Below are 23596 nucleotides of genomic sequence, written 5' to 3' on the forward strand. Positions count from 1 at the left end.
GAGTTTCTACCTCCTTTCATTTCATTTCATTTCATTTCTTTTCGTTTCTTTTCGTTTCTTTTCGTTTCATTTCATTTTTATTTATATTTTCTTTATATTTTCTTTATATTTTATTTTTTTTTATTTTTTTGAAAACTATATGACACGTTCACTTATTATTATACGCATCATATGTAATAAAAAATATGAACTGATCATGCAGTATTAAAATGGGAATTAAATTTAAAAAATAAAAAAAAATAAAAAAAATAAAAAAAATACTTGAACATACATAATTATGATGTATATACAAGCACGAAATTATTTATCGCGTAAAGGCATTGTTTGATGGTCTTTTGTAATTTATAAATATATCGCATATAACATTACGTATATGTGCATAAATATATGTATATTACGCGTATTACGAATATATATATATTATTACGCGTATTACGAATATATATATATTATTACGCGTATTACGCATACATATAGTATATTACGCATATTACGAATATATATATATTATTACGCGTATTACGCATACATATAGTATATTACGCATATTACTCATATATATACAGTCCATCACTGCACTAGGAGCTCTTCATTGACGTACGTTATAAAGAGTAAGAAAGAAATGCACAAGATTCGAAATTAAAATAAAATTCCACAAGAGCAAACGAGTGATATCGCTTTACCCCCTTAACAAACAAATGTAATGTATAAAAACAAAAAAAAAAATTCTAAGTAGGATCACTTATACTTACAAATGTATGTACCTAAGTACTTGCGTACAAACGTATTAAAAGTAAGTATACATATTTATAATTATTATTGTATAACGCACATGCAGTATTGCTATTCCAAGTACTATTTTTTACGAGTTTCTTTATAATTTACAGAAAAAAAAAAAAAAATAAATAAAATAAAAATAAATAATTCCAGTAAAAAATTGATTTATTAAATTACCAAAAAAATATCTACGTAAAAATTATGAAACGAACAATTATTTAATTTATATAGAAGGAAAATTATATCCACGTAATTTGAGAAAAATTTATCTTTTTCTCGTATAAACGCACAAAAATAAAAATTAAAAAAAATTAAAAAAAGAGCATAAATGTGAAATATTTACGACTATACGTACATATGTACATAATATGCGCATTACAGGAAGGCGTTAAAACACATGTGCCTGTTTTTGCTTTTCCCATATTTTGTACTACGTATATGTTGAGCTCTTTAAAAAATTTTAAAGTTTTATGAAACACTTGCGTAAAGCTGTTTACGAATTATAAAATTATACCATAAATAAGCCCTAACATATTTACATATATATCATATATATATATATATATATATGTACATACATACATACGTACGTACGTGTATACTCTCATACGCCCATACGATCATACGTCCATACACCCATACGAATAAACGCATATCCCCGCGTACCAACATCCGCGCGTGCGAAAAAAAGGAGGAAAGGTATATATCCGATAGTAGCGTACAATGGAAGAGGATAGCATAAGGATAAAAGTGAAAAGCATAGACAACGAGGAGTATGAGCTAACGGTGAAAACAAGTATGAACACAGAAGAGATAAAGAGTATAATAGCTGAGAAAAAAAAAGTAAATAAAAATGATATAAGACTAATATATCAAGGGCAGTGTTTATCTAATGAGAAAACTATTGCAGATTATAATGTACAAAATGATCATATAATTCATTTAGTAGTTAGGAAAAAGGAAAATGTTAATACTAATAATGATGATAATCAAAATGACAGAACGAGTACTACCACATTTAGAAATAATGATAGTAACATTATAAGCGATCCAGTACATATTAATTTTACGTCAGCTATGAGTTACAACAACAGTAGTAATGCGAATAATAGTAATAATAATAATTCCAATGCTACTAATAACAATAGTAATAGTAATGGTAACGTTTTTACAAACCATAGTACAAACCCTCTTCCTAATTCCAACGGAGCAACCCCTCTTTATTTTACGCATATGAGAGTAACCAGAAATGATAATATAGAAAATGATTTAATGGGTCAGACAAATATATGTTCACTACTTAATGATATAATGAGTCAAGTTAATATTAATCCTAATTTTATTTATGGAGCTGCTACAGCGGCAGCTACTGCGGCTGCAAATGTTGCAGCTTCGAATACATCACCCAGTGGAACGACTAATGGGATGGCTGGTGGAACAACTAGTACCTCTACCAATGCTGGAACTAATGCATCAACCAATGCGTCAACGAACGCTGCTACCAATGCATGTACTTATATAGGAGAAGGAGAAAATATTTTTGCAGCCGCCATGCGAACAAATGGAATGAATGTGAATGTAAGCGATTTTGTAAACATCATCAACAATAGTAACAAAGGGGGGAAGGATAGTAACAACAGCAATAGTAAAAAAGTTGATCCAAACGAAAATAATAAAAACAAAGAAGGAGAAGAAGAAAAAAAAAATTGGGCTCTTATGGAAAAGAGTTACGACAAGAATAATAATAAAGGTACACATGCAAATGAAGAACAAAAAAAGGAGAAGGAAAAACGGGAAAAATTGAAAAGACATATTACATCAGATAGACGAAATAATAATTATGATTATAATAAAGAGAGAAGTGATCCAAATAATAACAGTAACGATAGCAGTAGTAGTGGTAATAGTGACGATGGTAAAAGTAACAATGAAGATGTACAAGGCAAAGAAGTAGAAGAAAACAAGCAAACAAAAAAGATAAAGAAAAAGAGAAAAAATGTAATGAATGAAAAAAAAATTCCCAATAATTATAAACATGAAAAGGAAGGAAAATATCATTCGGACTATTCAAAAAAAAGTGGCACATCAGATAGCGAATCGGTTAGTAGTAATTCTAGGTCATCTACTTCAGGTAATGCACATATAAAGGAAGAAAAAAAGAGATTAGAGAAGATAAGAAAAAATAGCAAAAAAAGACATCTAAAGAACAAACATAAAAAGGAAAAAATGTACGATTATAATAGCTATACGTCAGATGAGGATGATGAATATACTAGAAAAGGAGGAAGAGTAAGAAGAGACAAAGGAAAAGAAAAAGAAAAGAGAAAAAAGCAAAGTAATATGTTCGATCCAAATTTCCTGTATCATCGCAATTACATGCATGACAATAACGCAAGAACAAACCGTCAGTGGAATTACCTATATAATGGAAGAAAGGACTTAATCAATTTAGGAGGGGGAGTTGATGCAGGTGCAGGTGCAAGAGCTTATCCCTTTCCTGTTGACAATGCTCTAAGATCTGGAATGTTTTATAATGACAATAAAAATTTTCTTAATTATAGAGATGATATAAGTGATACATATGACTATATGAATGGGGCAAATATTGCAAAGGAGGAATTCATAAAAAATAAAGAAAGAAAAAAAAAAAAAATTTACAGAGAAGAGGATTATAACAGTAGTAGTAAAAACACATTTAATCCTGTAGGCAATATGGTTGGTAGCAATATGGCAGATCTTAACAACAGTACGAATACTTGTAATGTTAGCACTGTGAATAACATTAACAGCGCTAACAATGTCAACAGTGTTGTTAACAACAATGTAAGTAATATGAACAGTGTTAATAATAATGTAGTAAATACTGTTAACAATGCGTGTAGAAATGTAAACATAAACAAGAGCATGATTGACATGCCCCACTTACTGAAAAATTCTAATGAATGTTTTTCAAATGGATTAATAGATGAAAATACAAATTTACCAAAAAGTAATTATGCAAATATAGTTCCTTTCAATGAAGTAGAAAGAAATAATCAAATAATTAGAAATGATTCTTTTAGAACAAATTCTAGGATAATACTAAATGAAGATGCAGATGGTTTATTATCTGACAATAATTCTGTTTCAGGAAATATGAGATCTATTCAAATGTCAAGTGATAGAAGAAATAGTGCTTTAAGAAGAAGTGACCTGAAATGTTTAAATGATATGAACGATTCAGAATATAAAAATGTGGAAATGAATATACCATGGAGAGTAATAGAACAATTATTAGTTCTGTTAGAAGAAGAAACGGGGTATAGAAGACCTGATTTGTCGTCGTATATTAATTCTTATTATAACTCTAATTCGATTTATGTATTTTTTTATCTTTTTGTTCACATAAATAATATTATTAACAGCATTATTATTCAGTTTAACCATGCGAATTTTTTAAATAATGATATAACTATGTCATCCTTTTCACGAATAAGCATTATACTCTCCCTAGCATCGGTAATTTTTTCTAGACTGTCTAATTTCTTTTTTGTTTTTTATGATAACTTTTATTGCAATAATTATGGAAGGAATTATAGATACACAAATCCAATAGATCATGAATTCTTAAGAGAAATTAGGAATCTATATTTTTCGAATAACAGAAATAATAATAATACTAATAGTAGTGGTAGGTTTTATGAGAACAATCTATACAGTAATAACAACTACATACCAATGAATATGAATGCATATAATCAAAATAATTCTACATTTCTAAACAATATTAATGACAACTATTACCCTCTCCCATATAATGATATTAGAAATATTTGTAATAGGACAAACTTGCAGCAAGAATTTGAAGATTATTATAAAAATTATTTAAATTCAGTTAAAGATAATAGCAGAAATATGCTTTTACGTAAAGAATACACACATTATAGGGAGTATCCATATAGAAACCAAGTTTCTTCACCAAAAGAAGACTACTTGAACCATAACAAAATGAGCAAAGTAAACAAATTAAACAAAAATAGTAGTAAAAATAATAATATTAATAGTAACCATAGTAATAGTAATCATTTCTTTAATGAAAAAATGTACAATAAAATAAATAAAAACTCCAAATGGAATAATAATAACCCTTTTTCTCTTTTTCCCGGGCAGAACAACAAACCACTACTGTATGCTAGTAAGAAAAAAAGAACTGATGAAAAGGAAATCAAAAAAAAGATGAAGAAGTATTATAAGGCATTTGGTGCAAAAGGCCTATGTAGAGATGGAAATTCCTTCAACAGTAAAAGTGATAGTGGTAGTGACAACAGTAGTAGTAACAGTAGAAGTAGAAGTAGAAGTAATAGTAGTAGTATTAGTATTAGAAAAATTAAACGAAACAGTAATAATGTTCCAAATGGCTTAGGTTATAATGCAGGAAATTTAAGGCATAAAGAAAAATGGATGAACGATATTTTTAAAAACATTCTAAAAAATAATAAAAATGGGGGAAAAATAAATGAAAAAACTTTGAAGAACGACGAGAAATGTTTAAAAAATGTAGAAAAAGACGATGATAAAAAAAAATTATCAAATAATTTATTAAATGACAAATTTATATGTTATGATAGCAACATAGATGATATATATGATTTATCAGAAGATGGAAATGAAAAGGATAATATGACTTTAAAAAAAGGACAAAATGAGGGAGAACAAGAAGGAAAAAATACGTATAAAGGAAAAATTTGGAATACGCATGAAAAGGAAAAAAAAAATAATAATATATCACAAGAAGAAAATGCGGTGGATACACCTGTGGAATGTAATGAAATAAGAAATCATAGTAGTAATCAAAATGATAATGCACTGGTTAGTGATGACAGAACTGCAAATAATCCACCCTTGCCAAATATTAACCTTGCAAATATTTTTAACAATGTTCAAAATCAAATGGTGAATAGCAACATGCAGGATGCAACCCCGCGCGATAAAGTAATATATCGGATTTTTTTTTTTTTTCTATTCATATTAGTATAGTATGTTCGTTTGTGTTTTTTTTTTTTTTTTTTTTTTTTTTTTCTATTCATATTAGTATAGTATGTTCGTTTGTGTTTTTTTTTTTTTTTTTTTTTTTTTTTTTTTTTTTTCTATTCATATTAAGTATAGTATGTTCGTTTTGTTTTTTTTTTTTTTTTTTTTTTTTTTTCTATTCATATTAGTATAGTATGTTCGTTTGTGTTTTTTTTTTTTTTTTTTTTTATATTCGCATTTGTATTGTTAGTTCTTGCATGTTCATTTTTTTTTTTTTTTCCCCAACAGTTTGAAGGTATGCCTGATGAGGTGAAAGAAAGATATAAAAGATGGGTGGAAAACACGCAAATATTTTCAGGACAAGTAATTAATTGCTACATTTTGTCCTTTTATAGTTTTATATTTTTATTCTTATACATTTTTATCGTTTTATCCGTTTTTCATTTTATATTTTTAGTTTATTTTATCATTAGCAAATGTGGGAACAGTTCATATGCAAACATTCTTTTTTATTTTCCATTTTTGCAGATGATAAAAATTTGCCGAAATAGAAGACCATTAAGCAATGCATACATTGGAGATAATTCATCAAAAGATAATGTATCTTACAGCAACTTCTTACCATTCCTGTAAGCACATAGCAAAATGTGTAATTTGTGTATTATTTTGTTTTACTAATGATATAATGATTTATGTACATGCTGCAGATATTTATTGCCTGTTCAGGAAGCATATAAATATTTTTCTTTTTTTTTTTCCCAATTTATAGGTGGAAAAAAAACATGAGCACAATAAACGTCAATTTTAATCTAGAAATAAGCGATGTAAATATAAAAATTACTTAATTTTTTGTTATTGTTTTACATTTGAATTTTTTTTTTTTTTTTTTTCCTTTGATCTTGCGCAAATTAGAATATTCATATTTATTTTATTGTTGTGTACCTTTTCTTTTCGAATAGGAATTACTGAACGCCTTTGATTTACACGTATTGGAATTTGTAAAGAAGTCAATTAAAAACAATGAAGATTACAAATCCGAGAAGTTTAAATATCCAAGTAAAAAAAAAAAAAAGGAGAAAAAAAAATGTATACTTGTACGTGATGGTCATTTTGGTTTTTAAATGTAAGCACTTATTATGCTGTTGAGGAGTGTTTAAATTAGGCTTATGTTTTTCGTTCACTCGTTCGTTCGTGCATTCATTTATTTGTACATTTATTTGTTTTTTCATTTTCAGATCTTTCTCTTTGTGAGGAACTTTTTGAAGAAGTGGAAAAAAAAGATAAGTAGTTCCTTATTACAAAGAACAAAATTAATTTTTTTTACCATTACTATTTCATGAAATAATAATATACGGTTAATCAATAATGCACACATTTAGAGTTTTTTTCATTTTATATTGATGATTACCCTAATTTTTCAGAAATACTTTTTTCGTTTTAAACAAGTATGCATATTGTTTTCATATTGTATACATATTGTGTACATATTGTGTACATATTGTGTACATATTGTGTACATATTGTGTACATACATATAATTTCACCATGTTACGAATATAAAACAGTATTAAATAAAAATTAGTAAACTTTAGGTAAATTATTATAATGTAATAACTGTACTTTTTAATTAAATGTTAAAAAGGATACATATGTTTTGCATACCCTTGCATGCAAGTATATATACATGTACAGACGTTAACATATACATATTCCATACACATACGCCTATATATATATATATATATAGAACTTTAGCATAATTTTTTCCCCATAAAATAAATTTGAACCACACATATAACAGCATAATAACAAGGTGAGCTTTTATAATGTAAGACACTTGTTCTCTTCCTCATTTGATTTGTATGATAAAAACATCATGCAGAAAAACATTAATGCACTTACGCCAAAGACTCAAAACATGTTTATATATATGCATATGTGCATATATAACTAATCGTACACTATATATATAAATGATCCCTTTTTACGTTAAGAATCAATCGGATCACTTAAAAAGATGCTGAATATGATAACATCTCACATCATACGTAACAAACAAATTTGAAAAATGTATTATCATATGTTTATATATATATATATATATATTAAATGTGTATGTTTTTCATTTTTCAATACTTACAAAAAAAAGTTATCCACTGAAAATAATTTTTATTTTTTTATATAGCAGTAGCAACTGAAAAAAAAAGAGAAATAAATTAGATATTCGCCATTGAAATGTACTTATAAATTTTTTTTTTTTTTTCTTTAACACTTTATTGTAAAAACTATTCCGTATGGATATATATATATATATAATATAAAACAATGAATAAAAAATTATACAAAAATATAAATACATCTATATTTTTTTTTAAAAAAAAAAAGGGAAATGTTTTCGTTTATTTTTAAAAATAAATTTGTTATATTTTATATATATTTTTTATATATTCTACTATATATATTTTTTTAAAATACGGAAAAAAATAAATGAAAAAAAAAGGTTCAGTTGTACGTATAGATATAAATATACATATACCTGACCTTTATAATACTACAAGGATTTTTTCTGATGTACTTATATTTATAATTATAATTATATATATATATATATATATGTATAGTACGAAGAAAATATACGTAAAACAAAAAAAAATAAAAATAAAAATAAAAATAACATTCACATTGCATATGTTATGAAAGAAAAAACACAAAATGTTGATATTTTAAAACGCTTTAAATTCTGTCATATATAAATATAAATATATAAATTATATATATATATATATATATAATATTTATTTTTCAAGGAAATAACGAAAAAATAATGACGTGAAATTCCCATTTCAAATAAAATTTAAGAAAAATAGTTTTAAATTTAAATAACTGCAACAATCTTACACTTTATTCGCTTATAAAATTATTTTATAATCCTACACGAATATAAATTTTAATTTTTTTTTATTATGGAATTTTATGAAAAAGAAAAGTTAAGATTTCATATTATTAAAATTGAAAACGTTCAACAAATTATTTTTTTATATAATTCTAAGATACGTTAATTTGGTACGTATATAAAATGTATATGTAGTTACGTGTATATATATATATATATATTTACGTATATATTCTTGTTTAATTGCATACTTGTATACACGTATACATACACTTTGTTATTCATTAAAAAAAAATGAAAGTAGCAATTTGAAAAGAAACATTTGAAATACAAAAGTATATATGCATTTATGTATATTTTTTCTCGTTAAAAGGAAGAAGTTATTGCATTCGTACCACGTATCATATAAAACATTATAATATTTTATTATAAACATATTTATGAACAATAATTTGTTTGTACACAAATTTATTATATGTATTAAAATTTAATTTAAATTAATTTAATTTATTTTTATTTCTTTTTTTTTATTAAAAGTACAATTCACTATTTATTTAATGAGCGATAATCGGAATTTTTTTTAATTTTCAACCAGAAAAGTCCATTCGAGAAACTTGTGAAAATAACGTGTTTACATAATATAAGGGTACATACTGAAAATATATGCGTACCTGGAAATATTCGGAGGGGCTTATGTACATAATACATACTTACATACGAAAAAAGTACATACGTGCATATATATATTTATACGTGTTCATATACGCATATATACCTACTTGCCAATTTTTTTTGTCCAAAAACGCGTTGACAAGATTTTCCTGCGCGAGCAGAGCAAAAGAAAAATTTGTTAACCATATACGAACACACACACAAACATTAACATACACTGTACAAGATGAGTCAACTAAAAGTTAAGAGAGGAAATTTTTTGTTTACGTCAGAATCAGTTAATGAAGGCCATCCAGACAAAATTTGTGATCAGATATCGGATGCAATATTGGATGCTTGTTTGAGGGAAGATCCAGAAAGCAAAGTTGCTTGTGAAGTATGTGCAAAGAAAAATTTTATTTTTATATTTGGTGAAATAACCACAAAGGCAAAAGTAGACTATGATAAAGTTACAAGAGATGTTTTGAAGCATATTGGTTATGATGATGAAGAAAAAGGTTTAAATTATAAGACTGCTGATATAAAAATATTTGTTGATGAACAGTCCCCTGATATTGCACAATGTGTGCATGAAAATAAGAAACCGGAACTAATTGGTGCAGGTGATCAGGGAATTATGTTTGGATATGCAACTGATGAAACAGAAAATTATATGCCTTTAACACATCATTATGCTACATTATTAGGTAAAAGATTAACAGAAGTTCGAAAATTAGGAATATTACCTTATTTACGTCCAGATGGAAAAACTCAAATAACTATTGAATATAAAAATAAAGCTAGCTGTGGTGGTCATATGGAACCTTTACGTGTTCATACAGTTTTAATATCTACACAACACGCAGAGAATGTAAAATATGAACAGCTCAAGTCCGATTTGATGGAAAATGTAGTTAAATATGTAATACCAGAAAAATTGTTGGATGATGATACATTATATTATTTGAACCCCTCAGGAAAATTTGTTCTTGGTGGACCAGCAGCAGACGCTGGATTAACAGGAAGAAAAATTATATGTGATACGTATGGTGGTTGGGGTGCTCATGGTGGTGGTGCATTTTCAGGTAAAGATCCATCCAAAGTTGATCGTTCAGCTGCTTATTATTTACGTTATATTGCAAAATCGTTAGTTGCAAACAAATTTTGTAGGAGAGTCTTAGTGCAAGCATCTTATTCTATTGGGATTGCTAACCCCATATCACTAAACGTTAATTCGTATGGTACTGTAAGTACTGGATATACTGATTATGATTTGGAGCAAATAATTTTAAGAAATTTTGATCTGAGACCGGGATTTATTATTGAAGAGTTAAAATTAAAGGAGCCTATTTTCTCAAAAACGTCAGCTTATGGCCATTTTGGAAGGGATGACTGCTCCTTTAGGTGGGAAAAAATTAAAGACCTAACCCACGAAAAAAATGTTTTAAAGAATTAAGGAGAAAGGGAAAATAAACAAATAAATAGAGAATTATGTAAATATAAAATAAATCTAGAAATTAAGAAATTAAGAAATTAAGAAAGAAAGAAAGAAAGAAAGAAAGAAGGGAAGAAGGAAAGAGAAGCAAAAATGAGAAGTATAAGCTGCCGAGCATGTTATTTCCACAAAATGTAAAAAAAAAAAATATAATAATGTAAAAAAAAAAAAAAAAAAGAAAACTTAAGTTTGTACCTCTCGAAGAGAAATAATTTGTTAATATACTCATATCAGAAAATAAAAAAAAATAAACAAATAAAATATTAAAAATATGAAATATTAATTCAAGTGTTAAGTGATATGGGTTTTCCTTTTCCTTTTTTTTTTTTTCTTTTGTCTTTTTATAATTATAATAATTTTTAATTAATACGAGATGGAAAAATTATTATAATTATAATTATTATAATTGTGAATATCTGAATTGTGTCAGTATTCAGAAAAATGCAAAACTAGGCAAGCACAGTTGTATATATTGTAAATTTATACTTATATGTACATCTATGAATATATGTATGCATGTATGTATGTGGATGTATTTATGTATGCGTGCATGAATAAAAAAAAAAAAATAATAATAATAAATGTATATATATATATATATATATACACATATTAGTCACGTTAGTTACACCCCCCCTGTTTCATTTTACCACTCTGTTCTCACTCTTAACGTTATAATTAATATGTAAAAATTAAGTATTAAATAAAAAGTGAAAAAATGCTTCTTTTTTTTTTTTTTTTTTTATTTTTATTATATTTTTTTTCCTTATTATGTTTTAGTTATCCTTGAATGACGTGATAGCAAGATCATTAATCATTAATTAAATTAGTAACTCTATGTCATTGTTTATTTAATACTATTCTTTTTTTAGGAAGCTCATTTCTTGGACAGTATATATACGTGTATACTTAAATGTATATATATATATATGTATTTGTATGTATATACATGTGCACACAAATGAGCATACAAATGAACACCCAATTGTATACGTACTTTCAACGTATGACTAATATAAAGCGAAATTTGGCTGTATTAAAGTGACTTTTTTTTTTTTTTTTTATATGTACAATTTTTTTTTAACAATGCATAATTGCATAACATGTACTATTTTGTGTATATACAGTGCTGCTACTTTTTTTTTTTTTTTTTTCAAATAAACATTTAGTATTTCAAAAAAAGTTTAAGACAAATATTAGTTTTATATAATATCAGTACATTATGTAAACAAACACATTTACAGTAGTAAAACAAAAAATATATTGAAGCTAATGGTTTGTTATTTAAGTAGTGTTGTTCTTCCACTCTATGATTATGCATATTTCTCCTCACTATCTCTCTCTCTATTGCAGTCTATGTATGTGCCTTTTTTTTTTTTTTTTTTTTTTTTTTTTTTTTTTTTTTTTTATGATTTGTCTGTAGATATACCTCAATATATTTTCCGCCTTTTTCATTATATTTTTTAACAAATCAAAAATACTATAAGAATGGTTAAAAAAATTTTAGCAGTTGTATTGTGTTTCCTACATTTTAACCACTGCGAAATATTAAAGGGAGTTTATGAACCTTCTTTTAACAGATTTTTGCAAAGCAAAATTAACGTCCTCACGTGGTTGACTAATGTGTAAAAATAAAATAAATGAAAAACCTTTTTTTTTTTTTAATTTCTCAAAATTTTATGTCATTTAAGAGCAACTCTTCATATTTTGAAATAAAGTACATCTCGTCTTATTTTTCAACTTACATAACCACGAACACTTACATTTTATATATCTATAAAACATAAAAAAGCACAAATATGGTAAAAAGCGTCGTACTATCACTCTGTTTATATATACTGAAAGCAATATTGCAATAATTTGAAAAAATGGGGAAAAAAAAGAAAAGAAATGATTGAGCCATCCATTTTATTATTTTTTATTTTTCTTATAGGCTATATCCATCTGAAAGTCCCAAATATTTCAAAAAGCACTTGGACTACAGTAAATAAATGCAAAAGCGTTAAAAAGGGCTCACCCACACTCACGCAAACATACAAATATGTATGTACAGTTATAAATGTAAATGGGCATATACATGAGTGTAGACTGTTCTTTATCCTTCGTTCAACTCGATGTTACAATTTTCATACTTCTATTTGCATAACTGTATGTGCATTCACATATATATATATATATATATATATATATATATATATGTATATGTGCCCCGTTTTAATATATGCACATGCATTCATCAGGGGGGTAATTAAATTAAAGGCGCCTACAAAATGATGAACATGAAAATAAAATGTATGTAGCTCCTTTTACGTGCCTCTTTTTTTTTTAATTTTTAATTTAATGGAAGTTGTCGTGAATACTTTTTGAAGCCCTCATACGAGCCAATTGATCTGAGTAAAAGAGCATAATAAGATATTCCACTTCGTCGTATTTTCTCTTTTTTCTGTACACGTTTGATGTATATATGCGTATGTGGTTGTACGTATACGTGGATTTATACATGTGGATATTTGTGTATGTGTGCAATTGTTCATGTTTGCACGGATCTATATCCCCTTTTGCACCTATTCTTACGCACACTTCATAAGATAAGGGATGGCTACAAACGAATAATTGGAGTGTACATAATGAAGATGCCATAATAGAGTACGCAGGAAAGGACAGCTGCAGGGAACCGGTAAGTAACAATTAAATATGATACAAATTCTTGTGTATACACATGTGTGAATATGTTAGTGTAATGTTATGCTAGTACAGTTCTGCATGTACATGAGCACACGTCATACCAATTTTGTTTATTTGTGTCTTTACCACAACCTCTTTACAGAATCATCCCTTTCCTTTTGGGTGGCTTGACAAAAGGTTACAACATTTGTGTGTGTTCAATGCGTATGAACGTGTGTTCAATGCGTATGAACGTGTATTCAATGTGCATGAATGGGTATTCAATGTGCATGAATGGGTATTCAATGTGCATGAATGGGTATTCAATGTGTATGAATGTGTATGCAATGTTGTACGCACGTATATGTATATATAAGTTCACACACGCATTTACATGTATACACACTTTTCCGCGCAAATTATGATCATATATACGTTTTTACGCTAAAAAATAAAATACAGAATGACCACTCGAACTTCTCTAATTAAAAAGGACTTTTTTTGTAAGGTAATATAAAAAAAATTGTGATCCTTTAAAAAAAATAAAATAATCAAAACAAAATAAAATAAAACATAATAAAGCAAAATAATTAAAACAAAATAATTAAAACAAAATAAATTAAACAAAATAAATTAAACAAAATAAATTAAACAAAATAAATTAAACAAAATAAATTAAACAAAATAAATTAAACAGAATAAATAAAACAAAATAAACTACAACGTCCTCCACATTTTGCACTTTTTGTTTCCCCCAGAAAACGATAGCCCAGTTGGAAGTTCAAATGAACGACGCCCAAACGTGTGGATTAATTTTTAGAATCATAGGTGAACGAAATTATTGGGGGTTGCTAATTGATAACAAGATACTCAAACTCGTCCGCGTCAAGGATGGAGAATTAATAGTGCTGAAGGGTATGGACCAAAGGGGAGAATAATTTTGTTTTTGTCTTTTTTAAATATGTACATTTTATGCACATATTCTGATCAGCAAAATAAAAACAGATGACTAGGTGGCCAACTTTGGCATCAGTACTAACAGCTCATTTAAGTTGTCCTCATAAGTACATATATATGTATGTATGTATGTACATATGTATGTATGTAGTATATGTATGTATGTACATATGTACGTATGTAGTATATGTAATATATGCATGTATAATTACCTATATTGTCCCTTCGTGCAATTTTCATTCGATACAGAATTTAGAGAATTAAAAATAAAAAAAGACGAATGGTACGTTTTATTTGCTCAAGAAGTTATAAAAGACATAAAAATTAAGGCGGGGAAATATGGAGATCTTTCTGTTGATTATTTGAGGAAACATCAGGACGAATCAGAATACAGTGAAAATAAGCAGGCATGTGCATAAATATATATATGCATACATTTACAAATACATTGCACATACGTGTATACGTACACACGTATATACATACACACACTTATATATATATATATATATGAAGAGGTGACTGCTCTCCGCTGTTCTACGTTGTTACTCCTTGAGTGCAATTTTTTCTTTTTCAAAATGGGATCCGTCGATTTATAATATGCATAAATTGGCATACTTTCTCAGTACATGTAAATGTTGCTCTTTTACCTTATCTCTTTATAATATGTTTATAATTTCATTGGTCATTGATGTACGTATTCATACATATTTATATATAAAACAAACAGGAAAAATATATGTACGTGTTAATGTGATTTTTTAATTATTATATAGGGGGCAGTTGGCTTATTAGCAAATAAGGGAAATTGCAAATTCAGGAACATTGTAATATTTATTACCATTATGAAGTTACAATTTTCCTTGTCCTTTTTTCTCTCTCTTTTATTCACATGAGGAATTGATTATAATATATATTTACGTGGCTGTGTGTGCTTATACACGTATGTATATGAGTATATATATATATGCTTATGTAAGTACGTATATGTACGTTCGTATATGTACGTTCGTATATGTACGTTCGTATATGTACGTTCGAATATGTACGTATGCATATATATGTATACATACCTCTCAACAGATCTTGCGGGGAAAGAAGTGGAGCGGGGAGTACGAGAAATTGAAAAGCTCGAAAGGTTCCTTATTATACGACTTGGATGATATAGAATTATTATATGAAAATATGAAAGGTAATTAGTACATGCAGCATCCTGCAGAAAGAAGTACAAGTTAAGCTACTTATTGGACTGAATTCATATAAATGCATCTATACATAAATACGTACTTCTACATATATATATACATGTAGGATGGGATAAGAACCACTCTCATCCCTTCAATTCCTTTTTAATATCGGAAAAAAATATTCCTTAATCCTTCGTTTCACTAATTCGTTTTACTAATTCGTTTTACTAATTCATCGCACCCTCTTTTGTGTTTTTTCAAATTTAGACTGGTGCCCGAAAGCCGCCTTGTGTTCGAAGAATAAATACGAAACAGCTAATTTTCAGGAGTAAAATATCCTATTAATGTGACCATCTTAATTATGTATGTTCAAACACGCACAAACATATAGAGTTCTACATGTACGTATTCGTTTCTTCCTTCCTAATTTTTTTGATGATGCGAAAACTTTTTTTTTTTTTTTTTAAATACGCTTGTGAAAAATTCTTTTTTTTTTTTAAAAAAAATATGCTTGCTAAAATTTCTTCTTTTTCAAAAAATAATATGCTTGAGAAAGTTTCTTTTTATTTAAAAAAAAAAAAAAAATGTATGCGAAAAGATCTTTTTCTTTAAGAAAAAATACGAATGCGAATTTTTTTTTTTTTTTTCTGTGTGTAACATGGCTTCACATATATGTTTACGCATGTGCACGAAGTGGATATAGGTATACGATTTTTAAAACGTATGAACTGAGTTATTCTGAATAGTTTAAGCATATATGGTGGTGTGTGTATAACTATATATATATATATGTTGCAGATATATACAAACTTGTGCTATGTTTCCCCTATTGTGATGATCTTTTTTATAACAGCATCTCACTGCCTACTCCTTCACCTGCGAAGCGGAAAGCTAAGACGTACATGGCGTGCATAATGTACATGGCATACATCTCCTGAGAACACCTTTTCAAAATGGGAAAACACATCGTTAGTCTGTTTATCGATAACTACGATTCATATTCCTACAACATCGTCAATTATTTGCACAAGGTAAACCGTGCAGAACCTATAATAGTATACCCGGATAAATTGAATTTTAATGAATTCATGAGAAACTACTATGATATAATTGACAATATTGTTATATCTCCAGGGTATGGTAACCCTGAAACAAATACAAACAATGATTTAGTGATAGAAATATTGAAGAATAAAATTAATATGCCTATTTTAGGCATATGTTATGGGCATCAATTAATATGCTACTTTTATGGGTGTAAAATTGAAAAAGTAAAAAATATGTTTCATGGTAATACAAACATTATTAATATATGCAATGATGAAAGGAGAGGAGTATGTGTTTTATTTAATAACATAAAAGATAAATTCAAAGCAGTTTGCTATAACTCTTTAAAAGTAAGTGAACAACATATGAGTGATAAATTACATATAACCTGTTATTCTATTTATTTAAATGAATATATTGTAATGGGCACTCAACATAAACACTTACCTTACTACACTGTTCAGTATCATCCCGAATCGGTTGGAACTGATTTTAATATTGTCTTTTTTGAAAATTTTAAAAATATCACTTTAAAATATATTAATACAAATAAAGACATTAAAGTTAACATATTAGAATATAAATTATCAACGAATTTTGAAAAAAAAAAAATAAAGAATGTTAAGAATGGTGTACTACAACAATGCACATGGAAACTAACAATTTTAAATATCGTGGGGTTAAAAAATATTTGCGCAATTGCTTACGAAATATTTAAAAATATTGCGTATTGTGAAGATGACATATGTTTTTGGCTTGATAGTAATCATGAAATTTTATACAAAGAAAAGGAGAGGAGTTCAATTGAGGGGGGAAATACCACCTCTGATAAGGTTAGCTTCGATGAAATGCTAAATAATTCTAGGTTTTCTTACATGGGCAATACCAAAGGGGTTCTAAGTGAGGTTATAGAGTACTACTACTGCTATGGAACAAATAATCATGAAAGAAATAACTTGGAAAAAGGGTCGTGCGAAGAGAGGGACTGCCAAAAGAGCAATTGCGAACATTTTAATAGCGTTGTTGTAAACTTGACGAGAGAAAAAAGTGGTAACAAGTACCGAATTAACTATCACACAGATAAGCATGACAGCTGTTTGGTTCACCACTTGAACGAAAGGATTGAGCGCTTTAAAGATAATTTTACTATTGATTATAAGCGGGTACACATACATGACCTCCTCGAGAGCAGCGAAAAAGAATCAAACAATAGAACATATGAAAGTAATAGAACCAATATTAGTAGGAGCGCCAATGTTAGTAGCAACATAGGCCTGGGTACCTCTACTAATACCGTTAACGGGCAGAAGAAGCTGCTAGAGTACTGTGTAAATGGATATAATGAATATTCCTCAGGAGAGAACCATGGGGACGATGGTAAGTGCTCCAAAAACGAAGTAGAAGAAGACGAATTTATAAATAGTAAAGACTCGTGTTTAATGGGTTACTTTGGTTTCTTTAACTACGAATACAAATATGAAACAATCAAAAATATATATGGAAAAAAATATGAACACGTAAGAAGTGACAGTGAAGAGGGTTCTTACCCTGTCTCTGTATTTATTTTCCCCCAGAATTTCATTGCTCTGAATATGCCAAAAAATAGCGTTTATTTAATTTCGCTTTTGCCAGAAGAACAATCTTTTAAAAGCTACCTTTCGAGCTTACCCAATGACCATAACATCAACGAAATGGAAGAGAAATTAACCATGACAGAGTTACAAAATGGGTTAAGTACTTCATCGAAGCGTAGTCCATGTGACTACCACTCCTGCTTTCATCAACACTACCGCTACTCATATGAGGATATCAAAAATTATAATGATCAATGGAATTATGGCACGTCATATAAAATTCGTCATATTGTAAAAAATTTGATGGATGAAAAAAGTGGCTACAAGGAATGGAAAGGAAAAGAAAACAAAGACAAGGATCATAATGCTATTGTTAAGGATGTAAAGTTGAGCAAGTTTACTTTTACTTCTTCATTGAGTAAAGAGATGTATATAGAAAATATTAAAGCATGTAAAGAGTATATTGAAAAGGGCCACTCATATGAACTCTGTTTAACGACGAAATTTAAAGGGTCCTTTTGTACTAAGTCTGAATTGACAGCTCTTAATCTTTTGGACTTATATAAATACATGAGAACTGTAAATAAAGTTTCTTACAGTTGCTATATACACTATGATAGAACAATAGTGCGAAATGAGGAAAGGGGAATGAATGATGAGCCAACAAAAAAGATTGTAAATGATAAATTAAAATTTACAATATTGTGCTTTAGTCCTGAAGAATTTTTACGAAAAAATAAAGACAGTATTATGTTTAGTAAACCTATTAAGGGTACAATCGAAAGAGGAAAAACAGAAGAAGACGATAATATTTTAAAAGATAAACTATTTAATGATAAAAAGGAGAGATCAGAAAACTTAATGATTGTAGACCTAACAACAAATGACTTCAACCGAATATGCGAACGGGACACTGTAAAAGTAGTGAAATTATTTCATATAGAAACGTATACATTTCTTCATCAAATGGTATCTAAAATTACAGGAAAAATCAAACACGACAAAACGTTTGCCGATGCTATCATTAATATTTTCCCCGGTGGATCTATGACTGGCTCCCCAAAATTTATTTCCATGTCCATCTTACAAAAGTACAAATAAGGCAACAGTCGCCCGCAAACGGGTTCATGTGAGCCCGGCTCAACATGTTTATACGAGCATATGTACGGACGTATGTACGTGAGTGTATGGATGTATGTTTGTGTGTACGTATGCGCGTAGCTCGCACAGCTGCACATGCTCTCACCCCCATTTCGCATAAGTGTTATCTAATCACCTACACCACTTCACATTCGTACACCCATCTTTTGTGCCCACATTTACAGCATCGAAAACACACCCAGGGGTATATACTCTGGTTCCATCGGCTTCATTTCTATCCAAGGGAATTTCATTTTTAACATAGTTATTCGGACGGCTATAATAAAAAATGACAATGTACTTTTACATATGCAGCTTTTGCGACGAATAAGATGAACAGAAATGCAAATAAAAAGAATAATAAAAATAAAAATACGAATAAAAAGACGAAAAAAAATAAATTAAAATATACGAATAAAAATGCATCCTTCGACACATGCTTTTTGTTAATCCTCCCTTTTTTGAAGATTTCTATAGGAGCCGGCGGGGCCATCACAATAAAAAGCGACGAAAAGGAAGAATACAACGAAATGCTCTTAAAATTTATGAGTATAGCACGCCCAATTAGGTACGTTTAGCAAATTACATTTACGCACACTTAAAGGCATACATATATACATATGCGTACATGTACATGCATACGTACATGTACATGCATACGTACATGTTCAAACATACGTACATGTTCAAACATACGTACATGTTCAAACATACGTACATGTTCAAACATACGTACATGATCAAACATACGAACATGTTCAAACATACGTACATGTGCATATTATATATACCTTTTTTTTCCATTTTTCATCAATTTACCCGAACAGTTACTATTTAAAAGAGCGTCACAGTGCTGAAGTGGAATACAGGCTCTAGATATTTCAAGATATATTTCAAGTTTTATGTACGTTTTAATTCAAGATATATTTCAAGTTTTATGTACGTTTTAATTCAAGATATATTTCAAGTTTTATGTACGTTTTAATTCAAGATATATTTCAAGTTTTTGTATGTTTTAATTCAAGATTTATTTCAAATTTTATTTTTACTTTTTTTTTTTTTTGTTTTTTCCCCTATTCCTTTTACTTGTGTACCCCCCAAAATTTACCTACTGGCTCGGAATTCGCCTTATCTCTGAAAACGCCATGTAGAGCTATAATAAGAGGAGGAAGGGGGGTGATCATCATACTAAGCTTCTTCACTTTACCATACAAAAATATTAGAACATTTAAAAAAAATATTGCACCACCTATTGTATACGATGCCTCCAGCTTTACTTATGCTAGAGAATATATATATATTTTTTTTTAATTAGGAATTTTACGGCAGACATTACATATGTATATTACTTAATTTAAAAAAAGTTTATGCGCTAAAAATATAACTGTTAAGTGTAAAGTGAATATGTATAGGGGTAGAGAAGCAAAATAAAATAATAAAGTAACCTTGAAATACAATTATGACACTATAAACATTTAAAAGGATATAAAACGCATGCAAACATAGCGATGATAACATATGTATACATAAGTACACATATATATATATATACTATTTTTAGCGGTTAACACATTTAATTTAATAGGCATGTTGCAAATAACGTTTTAACTTCAACTTCATTTTGACGTTTACTTCAATTTTGACTTCAATTTTAAAGTATAAAAAAAAAAAAAAAAATTTATTTTCGAGTATATCATAATTCCGCAAAAACATTATCACGATATCGTAATATAACATCCTTTAACTTGTATTAATAAAAATAGGAGCTAAACAATTAAAAAAAAAAGAACATAAAATAAAACTAAAAAAATTAAAATAAAAAAAATATTTAAAATAAATAAAACAAATAGAAATCTTTATTATATTCTAAATAAAATAAATTGTACGCAAGGCACATATAGCTTCACTGAAAGCATAATTATTACTCTAACAAAAATATTGTTTTAAAGGGGAAAAAAAAATCAAGTAAGATTAATGAGTATCATTGGGGGCATGTGAATATGTACCTGCCTGCATTTTTGCGAGTTGCGTACATCTGCATGTACGTACATACAATACGTACATATGTGTATACATATATATGTACACCTGTATGTACATCTTTTTTTTATGTGAGTACACTTCTTATCAACGCTCACACATTCCCGCGTACTATTTTTTTTTTTTTTTCCTTATGTAGAGCGAAAATGTTGGGTAAGAAACTAAGCATAACGGATGTAAAGGATTTAAAGAACAAAAAAATTTTGGTAAGAGTGGATTTTAACGTACCTATAGAAAATGGAATAATAAAAGATAACACAAGAATTAAGGCAACACTGCCAACAATTAATTATTTAAAAAAGGAAGGAGCTTCAAAAATCATTTTAATATCCCATTGTGGTAGACCTGATGGAATGAAAAATAGCAAGTATACCTTAAGACCAGTTGCTGATAATTTGAAGACTTTATTAGGAGAAGAAGTATTATTTTTGAATGACTGTGTAGGAGAAGAAATAGAAAAAGAAATAAGCAAAGCAAAGGATAACTCAGTTATTTTATTAGAAAATTTAAGGTTTCATATTGAAGAAGAAGGAAAAGGAATAGATAAGGATGGAAATAAAATAAAAGCAAATAAAGATGATGTGGAAAAATTTCAAAATGATTTGACAAAATTAGGGGATATATTTATTAATGATGCATTTGGTACAGCACATAGAGCTCATAGTAGTATGGTAGGAGTCAAATTAGACATTAAAGCATCTGGTTTTTTAATGAAAAAAGAATTAGAATATTTTAGTAAAGCATTAGAAAATCCACAGAGACCATTACTAGCTATTTTAGGTGGAGCTAAAGTTTCTGATAAGATACAATTAATAAAAAATCTATTAGATAGAGTAGATAGAATGATTATAGGTGGCGGTATGGCTTATACATTTAAATATGTTTTAAATAATATGAAAATTGGGAAGTCCTTATTTGATGAAGCAGGTAGTAAAATAGTAGGTGAAATTATGCAAAAGGCAAAAAATAAAAATGTCCAAATTATTCTACCAGTAGATTTTAAAATAGCTGATAACTTTGACAACAATGCGAATACCAAAATTGTTACAGATGAAGAGGGAATTGAAGATAATTGGATGGGATTAGATGCAGGTAATAAAAGTATAGAAAAATATAAAGATATAATTTTAACTTCAAAAACTATTATTTGGAATGGACCTCAAGGTGTTTTTGAAATGCCGAATTTTGCTAAAGGCAGTATTGAATGTTTAAAGCTAGTTGTTGAAGCTACTAAGAAAGGTGCTATTACTATTGTTGGAGGAGGTGATACTGCTTCCCTAGTTGAACAACAACAAATGAAAGATGAAGTTAGTCATGTTTCAACTGGAGGAGGAGCATCTCTAGAACTTTTAGAAGGGAAGGAATTGCCAGGAGTAGTTGCCTTATCAGACAAATGATTTAGTGTGAGCCAGTTTCCCTATCCGCATGGTTACATGCGTCGTGTATTATTATATGCGCATATATATGCGTTTGTGTATGCATATATATATATATATATGTATGTGCGAACATGTGTACATATGTGGGCCCTTTTTGCACATGCATATGTGCTCCATGCGTTTTTGCTTAACTTTTTCGAAGGAACTCCGCCAAAACTGTTGAACTTACAATGTGTGTGTGATTTACCATTTTTCATAGTAACATCGTTGATAATAAAAAAAAAAAAAAAAAAAAAATTTATTTCATTGGTCGAACAATGCTTCCTGCGAGATGTTCGCTTTTATAAGGTTATAATCACTTGAGGTGAAAACGAAATACGAAATAGTCTTGAACTGGTTGCGAATAGCATGAGCATGCGTCCATATATGTATGTGTATTCATGTATACGTATCGAAATAAGTGCAAGATAAATTTTATGCGGATGACAAGACGTCTAAATGAGGGAGGGGGGAAAATAAAAAAATAAAGTAAAATGAATAGAGCAAAATAAATAAAGCAAAATGAATAGAGCAAAATAAATAAAGCAAAATAAATAAAGCAAAATGAATAGAGCAAAATAAATAAAGCAAAATGAATAGAGCAAAATAAATAAAGCAAAATGAATAGAGCAAAATAAATAAAGCAAAATGAATAGAGTAAAATATAATAAAACAAAGGCGTAAAAAGTATGCCCATCATTATATAGTTGCAATTTTCATGAGACCCAATATGCAACTCGAAT

At 28.2% G+C, this 23596-nt stretch overlaps 5 protein-coding genes across 5 annotated transcripts; all 5 read left to right on the forward strand.

Moving 5' to 3' along the window:
• Nucleotides 1-1500: 1500 nt before the first annotated feature.
• MKS88_002005 (ubiquitin-like protein) lies at nucleotides 1501-7075 on the forward strand (the record flags this gene model as incomplete). The annotated part of the gene is made up of 6 exons (XM_067214979.1): nucleotides 1501-5748; nucleotides 6076-6150; nucleotides 6316-6416; nucleotides 6557-6611; nucleotides 6747-6843; nucleotides 7023-7075. 6 exons carry the CDS (start codon nucleotides 1501-1503, stop codon nucleotides 7073-7075), a joined length of 4629 nt encoding a protein of 1542 aa, XP_067074303.1.
• Nucleotides 7076-9578: 2503 nt separating this feature from the next.
• MKS88_002006 (S-adenosylmethionine synthetase) lies at nucleotides 9579-10787 on the forward strand (the record flags this gene model as incomplete). The annotated part of the gene is made up of 1 exon (XM_067214980.1): nucleotides 9579-10787. The coding sequence occupies one exon, from the start codon at nucleotides 9579-9581 to the stop codon at nucleotides 10785-10787; it is 1209 nt and encodes a 402-aa protein (XP_067074304.1).
• A 1527-nt stretch (nucleotides 10788-12314) lies between these two features.
• On the forward strand, nucleotides 12315-14866 carry MKS88_002007 (uncharacterized protein; the record flags this gene model as incomplete). The annotated part of the gene is made up of 5 exons (XM_067214982.1): nucleotides 12315-12439; nucleotides 12760-12809; nucleotides 13415-13503; nucleotides 14249-14405; nucleotides 14697-14866. 5 exons carry the CDS (start codon nucleotides 12315-12317, stop codon nucleotides 14864-14866), a joined length of 591 nt encoding a protein of 196 aa, XP_067074305.1.
• A 1721-nt stretch (nucleotides 14867-16587) lies between these two features.
• On the forward strand, nucleotides 16588-20271 carry MKS88_002008 (para-aminobenzoic acid synthetase; the record flags this gene model as incomplete). The annotated part of the gene is made up of 4 exons (XM_067214983.1): nucleotides 16588-19346; nucleotides 19581-19692; nucleotides 19863-19963; nucleotides 20223-20271. The coding sequence occupies 4 exons, from the start codon at nucleotides 16588-16590 to the stop codon at nucleotides 20269-20271; spliced, it is 3021 nt and encodes a 1006-aa protein (XP_067074306.1).
• A 1310-nt stretch (nucleotides 20272-21581) lies between these two features.
• Nucleotides 21582-22832, forward strand: MKS88_002009 (phosphoglycerate kinase; the record flags this gene model as incomplete). Its single annotated transcript, XM_067214984.1, has 1 exon — nucleotides 21582-22832. The coding sequence occupies one exon, from the start codon at nucleotides 21582-21584 to the stop codon at nucleotides 22830-22832; it is 1251 nt and encodes a 416-aa protein (XP_067074307.1).
• Nucleotides 22833-23596: the final 764 nt, after the last annotated feature.

This window comes from Plasmodium brasilianum, chromosome 7 (assembly GCF_023973825.1).
Source record: "Plasmodium brasilianum strain Bolivian I chromosome 7, whole genome shotgun sequence".
Classification (NCBI taxonomy): Eukaryota; Apicomplexa; class Aconoidasida; order Haemosporida; family Plasmodiidae; genus Plasmodium; species Plasmodium brasilianum.